Source organism: Callorhinus ursinus, unplaced genomic scaffold (assembly GCF_003265705.2).
Source record: "Callorhinus ursinus isolate GAN/ISIS: 27379988/994484 unplaced genomic scaffold, GSC_fseal_2.0 scaffold8, whole genome shotgun sequence".
Taxonomy (NCBI): Eukaryota; Metazoa; Chordata; class Mammalia; order Carnivora; family Otariidae; genus Callorhinus; species Callorhinus ursinus.
This window is the reverse complement of record NW_027397070.1, coordinates 72,914,940-72,922,270: the sequence shown is the minus strand read 5'-3', so window position 1 is coordinate 72,922,270 and position 7,331 is coordinate 72,914,940. Positions and strand designations below refer to the sequence as shown.

General features: G+C 61.2%; 1 protein-coding gene across 1 annotated transcript in view; it reads right to left on the bottom strand.

Annotated features, from left to right (window-relative positions):
- The window catches only part of PACS2 (phosphofurin acidic cluster sorting protein 2), a 24,780-nt gene extending 18,944 nt beyond the window's left edge, over window positions 1-5,836 (bottom strand). Inside the window, exons 1-3 of the mRNA XM_025870422.2 lie at window positions 5,749-5,836; window positions 2,487-2,576; window positions 982-1,107 (exon numbers count right to left, since the gene is read on the bottom strand). Of these exons, the coding sequence (XP_025726207.2) occupies window positions 982-1,107; window positions 2,487-2,576; window positions 5,749-5,754 (222 nt within the window). The 5' untranslated portion in view covers window positions 5,755-5,836. The remainder of the gene's footprint in view (window positions 1-981; window positions 1,108-2,486; window positions 2,577-5,748) is intronic.
- Between the last annotated feature and the right edge of the window lie 1,495 nt (window positions 5,837-7,331).

Sequence of the window (7,331 nt, the reverse complement as noted above, 5' to 3'; positions counted from 1 at the left end):
TGGAGCCATTCGGGTCGTGAGAGATTTCAAGCAGACCAGGGACAGGGACTCACACCCCTTCACACCCCCTCGCGCCCTGGCTGGTGACAACTCCGAGGACGCCCCTGCAGGCTGGAGCCTCTGCATCCTACAAGCTGCCTTTGGGGTCATTTGACCAAATCCGAATTTTGGGATTTCATGGACCCAATTATGTTTAATTCGGGGAGCCTGATTTGGGGTGCCAACTCTTGAGTATACTCGAGTACGAAAATGAAATTTTTGAGAAAGGTAACATCTGCGACTGCTACCATCTCAGAAACCAAATTAGGAAGGTCAGCCAGCACCCAGACACGCCCCCTCTGCCCGCACGTGTGCGGAGCTGGACAGACAGGCGCACGGGCTTCCTCCTCACACTCTGCACAACTGTGCCACCTGCCTGAAGGATGCTTGTCGAGAGTGTCGGGCACGTAGGGTCTGAGGGGAGAAGGGGGCCTGCAGGCTTGACCAGGTGCCATGGGCACAGGGGTCCTGGGCCAGAGGAGCAGGACTGAGAGGTGTAGGGGGCAGCCCTGCCCTGCCCCAGGTGGGCACCAACACAGTTCCGTGTTCCTGAGCCTCACAGGTGCCTGGACAGCCCTGAACACAAACCTGTGATGGTGAAGGCCCCGAAGCACAAAGGACATGAGGGGCCTCGGCTGCCAACCACAGCTCGGGACAGCAGGTCCTTCGGGACACGGTGGTGCCGGCTGGTTGGTTCCATTTCCATGAGCTTCCCCTCCTTGCCTCACCAGGGAACTTCCTTACGCTCACATCCCGTGCCCCCACCCCACAGCAAGCATGTGCCGCCTGCCTAGGCAGCCACGGGCCGGGGAAGGGGACGCAGATGTCCCAGGAGGACGCTCTCCCGGGTAGGGGCACAGGACATACCCACGCTGGGCCAGAACCCACAGGCCATCGGGTCAGGCATGACGGGGACCTCTGGCTGAGTGGGGACGTGCTCACCTCGGCCATGTTGATGGAGCCCGCCGCCAGTGTCTTGTAGCCCAAGATCGTTCGGTTTTTGTATCGCTTTCTCCGCTGCAGCAAGATCTGGAGCTTGTTGCCTTCTCTCTTCAGGAAGTGAGGGTACTGCAGAGAAGGGGGGTCACGGCTGCCGTCTGTCCCAGTGGCCACGCCAGCGCAGCACCAACGAGCCCCGGAGGCTCACTCCTCGCTGGGCCGTCGGGGGCCTCCGTCGGGGACAGGAAAAGCCACTGCCGGCAGATGTGAGCAGCTGGCCAGGGCCTCTGGGTCATCAGCGGGGTCAGCCAGCAACCCTGCCCACGACGTGGACGGCAGGGGCGTGACCCCAAGGTGGTGCTGGTCCAGTGGCCCATCAGAGCACCACGGGGGCTTCTGCAAGAGCAGGGCTCGTGTGCATGAACAGAGGCTCGCAAACGCGTCCCTTAACCTCACAGAAGCCAACATGCCTGTGCCCGGCTGGCCAGCACTTAAAGACCGTGAACTGCACGTCTTGTAAACCACACTCCGATAAAGCAGATCCCGCAAAAGAAAACTTCCACGCGGGCGCCTGGGTGGCTCAGTTGGTTAAGCAACTGCCTTCGGCTCAGGTCATGATCCCGGAGTCTGGGGATTGAGTCCCGCGTCGGGCTCCCTGCTCGGCGAGGAGCCTGCTTCTCCCTCTGGCCCTCCCCCCTCTCATGTGCTCTCTCTCTCTCTCATTCTCGTTCTCTCAAATAAATAAATCTTTAAAAAAAAAAGAAAAGAAAACTTCCATGCAAACCCCAGAAGCTCCCGCGGGGGCGCCAGAGCTGGGGTCACGTGCCCCCGCCCCGGGCACAGCCAGGCCGGGGCAGGGAGAAGCGGCGCGGTGGGAGGTGGGGTCCTCACAGGGAGACGAGATTTGAACCGGTTTGCAATGGGCCGACGCTAAGCCCAGTGTGTTAAGCGCGTCTGCGAATCTACACAGCACCCACCTTAAACAACTGTGCAATGAGGACCAGAGGCAGGAGGAGCACCCTGAGGGTTGGGGCCGGCCTGCTCCCACCCACAGACCTGGGCTCTGGAGGGTCTGTGGGGAGGAGGTTCTGTTTCAAGCTGGGGGGCAAGCAGGGGGCACCTAACGTATTTCCAAGGGATCAGAACTTACAAAACTGAGGTCCCCTGTTCCTCCCTATCTTCTCTGAATATTGGAACCAAATGGCCTTTTTCCTTAGATTTGTTTGTTTATTTATTTACTTATTTAAGTAATCTCTACACCCCATGTGGGGCTCGAACTCACCACCCCAAGATCAAGAGTCACACGCTCTCCCGACTGAGCCAGCCAGGCATCCCCAAAATGACCTTCTGAGAGTGAGCTTGGGCCTCACTACGTTCTTTAGCACAGGACTGGGAGGGAAAATGCGATCTAATAAAGCATGCACGTCTTCTAACATTTAGGACAGCGCACTGAGGGAGAACATCACTGCAAGGTGGGCCGCTGCCCCCTGCCCACGTGCCAGGCCCACCTGCAGAGAGAAGGTCAGCGCCAGGTCGGTCTCCACTTGTCCACTGGGGGGCAGCACAATCTCATGGGACCGCAGGATCCGTTTGGAGCCCTGGAACAGAGCAAGACGGCTGCTCATTCACAAGGAGGCATCTCACAGTGAAACCCACTCCCCTCAAACTCTCACGGTGAAGAGCCATAGATCAGGCAGTGGGAGGCATAAGCTCACGGGATTCCCAAACGCACCCTTGGGGAGATTTGTCAAGAGCCTTAAAAATGTCCCCACCCTGTCACCCTCTAAGTTCTCCCCTAGATGATGCAGATTACTCACTGCCACATTTAATGTAACTGTCAAAAATGCAGCAGTGGGATGTGGGGGTCACGGGACAATGCTGGGGTGTCATGGGACAATGCCAGGGTGTGGGGTGTCACAGGACAATGCTTGGGGTCACAGGGCAATGCTGGGGTGCAGGGGGTCACATGACAACAACAGGGTGCAGGGGAGGTCACGGGACAATGCCAGGGTGCAGGGGCTCACGGGACAACGCTGGAGTGCAAGGGGTCACGGGACAATGCTGGGCTGTGGGGGGGGTCACAGGACAATGCTGGGGGTCACAGGGCAGTGCTGGGGTGCAGGGGGGTCATGGGACAATGCTGGGGTGCAAGGGGTCACGGGACAATGCTGGGCTGTGGGGGGTCACAGGACAATGCTTGGGGTCACAGGGCAATGCTGGGGTGCAGGGGGGTCACGGGACAATGCTGGGGTGTCATGGGACAATGCCAGGGTGCAGGGGGGTCACAGGACAATGCTTGGGGTCACAGGGCAATGCTGGGGTGCAGGGGGGCACGGGACAATGCTGGGGGTCACAGGGCAATGCGGGGGTGCAGGGGGGTCACAGGGCAATTCTGGGGTACAGGGGGTCACGGGACAATGCCTGGAAGAACCAGTGTGCTAGATGCTAAGCATTTCTGAAAAAATGGACCAGTGAGGGGTGACGGCCTCCCCAGAAAGCAAAATGTGGTACAAGGGTGTAACAGGTACAGCATAGCCGCTCTGTGTCAGGGACAGAGATGCGAAGTCAAGAAACACATCTGAGAACACACAGATGTGTATAAAAGACAAACGTGCCGCATGATAACGAGCCTTCACGTCACCAGGAAAAATTACTCTCTAAATAATAAGTAACAAATCATTTGTATAAAACGTCCAGATCCTCACCTCAAATCCTATCTCAAAATAAATCCCAAATGGATTAAAGATTTCCTCATAGTACTGTTTTAAAAATGGCTGCCCCCACATGCACGGAGCAGAGACTGAAGGCTGGGGGCAGGAAGCCACGAGACGGACACCATGTGGCCCCCTGCGAGCGGGGCACCGACAGCCGTCGGACTCAGAGCCACAAAGACCAGCAGCCACCAGGGTGTGGGGGCTGGGGGCTCCGGAGGCATCCGACAAGATGAGGGTGCAGAGAAGCGGCTGAGGGCAGGAGTGGGGTGCGGGTCCAGGACAGAGAGCACAGACGTGCGGGCTGACCAGAGAGACGGGCAGGGGTCCTGGGCACAGGTGCGGGGCTGGCTCCACTCAGGCATCCTGAGACACCGCCCGGTGGATGCCTCTGGGCCACATGGCACCCTGTGCGGGGTCTGGCTGTGGCCCCCAGGCCTCTTCCGCACCAGATCCCTCAGGGGACCTGAGCGGACCGGCCTCTGCTGGGTGAAGGAGGGCAGCGAGCACAGGCGAGCAGGCCGGGGCCGGTGGGGAAGGCCAGCAGGTGCGCTCCCTCTGGGAGCTAAGACGCAGGGCCTCAGCTCAGAGGAGGGGCTGCTGAGGACACAGGAGCATCTTGTGTCTCGCGTCCCGGGGAGGATGGGCGGAGGGAGACGGCCCAGCGGGGGGCTGACTCCTCCAGACTTGCCCTGCACCCCCCCCATGCAGGGGCACAGCAGGTGGGCGGCAACCGACCCAAACAGAGGGCGACGCCCAGGGAAGGCCTGCAGGATGGGCCAGGCACCTGGGTGGATGCTGAGCTTGTGGGGGGACAGGGGGACGGGCAGCCAGTGACGGGGCACCCGGGTCATCTGGAAAGGCGACGTGGGTCCCAGAGCCTGAGTCTCGGAGAGGGTGAGGTCTGGGGAAGGGCTCCAGGAATGGGCCAGGGGTGGGGGGCAGCCGTGTAAGGGGTCAACAGTGGCAGACTCAGGGCTCAGGGATGGGTGGGCTCCACCTTGCTCTGAAGCCCTCCCGTGAGGCTCTCCCCTGAGCCCTCCCTGCCTGGAGGCCCAGGGCACAGCCCGGGCCTCGGGAAAGGCTGGCCCCCCAAGGGCACGTCCCTGTGGCACTGGCTCGCAGCCGCGCACGCCTGGCTTTGATGATAAGTTACAGCAGCATCTTCAGGGGGGAAAAGAGTTTCTCCAGGTCTTTACTTAAAAGATGGTGGCAACTGACGGGGAGACTAAAGACGGGCCTCAGGCCTCCTTGAACTTGGACCTGAGCTCTCAGCCTGGAGAGAGCCTGGCTTGATTGCCCGGAGATGCGCAAGCCAGCGAGCCCTGGTGAGCCTGCCCGGGGAGCCCCAGGCCGGGCCCCTGGCACCCCTGCCGCCTGTAAACGTGGGCTCCAGAGCCTGGGGCTGAGGGTGGAGCAAGACCTCAGCTGATGGTCTGGGGTGCTGGCAGGCCAGGCACCGACACCTCCCATGGCTCCGCTGTGGGGGCCATCGCAAGGACCCAGCCACACGTGGAGGAGCCGGTGCCCTGGGGGAGGGAGGGGCTGCTGTCTCCCTTGGGGGGGGTGGCCCTCCTGAAACACTGCTATTTGTTCCAAGGCAGGAACCTGCAAGGCCCGGGAGCGTACGGGAGGAGACGTGAGCATGGCTGGGCCAGCGCTGGGTCAGGGGCCGGCGGAGAAGGGTGCACTGGGTGCGCGTGGTGGGGGCAGGGAGGGTCTGCACCACAGTTCTGCTCTGCACAGGCCCATCTGCAAGTGACCTGCACACACTCCCTTCTCCCCACATTCCGAACACTGGGCTGCCTGCCCTTCAGGGGGACAGGACTGTGCCCTGGGTGTGCTGGGGGGATCCAATCCTGCCAGAGCTTTAGGAACATCTTCCAGGTCAACCAGCCCAGGCAGAGGCTCCCCTGCATCCTGGGGCAGAACCAGGCTCCCTGGCCCCCTGCACAGGTAAGGGTCCAGCGGTGGGTGTGGCTGTGCCCACTCGCACCCCTAGGCAGGCACAGGCACCCTGCACTCGCTGCCCCGGGATAGCAGCCGAGGGGACCCTCACCTGCATCTTGACAGCAATCACCACCGAGATGAGCTCCTTCTCCAGCTCCTTGAAGACCACCAGCTTCTTCAAGGTCAGGCTGCACAACCTGCAAAGGGCAAAGGCCTGCTCAGCCTTCAACCACACCTTCCCACACCGCCTCGAGCCCTAGGAAGGCCCCACCCTCGGGAGCACCAGCCTCAGACAAGGCCCTCACATCTCCTGGGGGCCCTCAGCTAGGCTCAGGGGCCCCTCAAGAGTCCCTGCGGGTGGTGGATGCCACTCAGCATCCCTTTGTTCCAGGGGGCCCCAGAGGGTGGGTCTCCCACCTGTGGGGGAAGCTCAGTGCAGGTCTGTGGGCAGGCAGTCTGGACAAGGGCACTCAGACCAGGAGCCCCCAGGGACCAGGTACCAGTCACCGAGCCCCACTCCCAGCTTCCAGAGCACAGGCCTCTGCAGGCCCCCCCCCAGGCCCCACCCCCTCACCTCCACCCTGTCCCCCCACCAGTGTGGGGTCTCAGGCCCACCCCCACCTGCCCTGCCCCCCACCTCTGCAGGGTCCCTGGAGACACCACCACCACCTCTGGTGGCCCCTCTGCACATGCTCACTCCCCCAGTGCCCATGTCCCTGAGCCCACGGTGAGCTTTCCCTGAACCCTCACACTGGGTTCACCACTCTGAGTGTGGGGTGGAGGCGGGGCATGTGGGCCCTGCCTAGGGAAGGGGGCCTGTGTCCCCCATGGTCCTCTGGTCCTCCGGTCCTGGTCCTCTAGTGGGGAACCTCCCCCTCCTGCCGGGCCTGCCTTGCAATCCTGGCGCGCAGGACCACTTAGCCGCACGAAGCTTTACCTTCCTGGAGGCAGCAGAACCATCCCACCAAGGATCCCAGGCAGAGGCGCTCAGGGTGTTGTGTAGGGGGCTGCAACATCAAAATCAACTGGGACCCCTCTGCAGTTCCTTGAAGCCCTGGCTTATTTTCCCACTCAGATGTCAGCCCGCAGTTCACGGGAACAGCGCTGGTCCACATGGGGGTAAGCACACCACTATCCGCTGCCCACACAGCCTCAAGCGCCAGGACCAAGTCGCCAAACACCTGTGTTGGGAGTCACACGGGTCCTACTTGGGAACTCCACACTCTCCATGCCCACCTACACCCCAAGCAGCAGGACAGATGCTGACATGGTGGAGAGAGCAGGAGTGGCCCATTTCCTGACCACAGAGACTCCACACTCCTCTGTCTGCCTCAGAGGAAGCATGGGGACACGGGCGCCAGAAGGAAGACCCCAGGCCCCCTCATCTCACATTTCTACATCCAGGCAGCAGGGAGTGACAGGGTAAGGCTGGGGAGCTCAGGTCTGGATATAGGGCCTGGGTCTGGTCGACAGTGTGGCTTTGGAAAGTTTCACAGGCTCCGTGAGCACCTGCCAGCCACCCATGGAGCAGCGACACCCACCACCATCCTGGGCTTCGTATGGAGATGCCACCACCGTCCTGGGCATGGAGCAGAGACCCCATTGCCATTCTGGGCATGAAATGAAGACCCTACTGTTTTGTGTTTTATTAGATTCTGTATTTGTCTATTTGACATCCATTAATTATAGGGC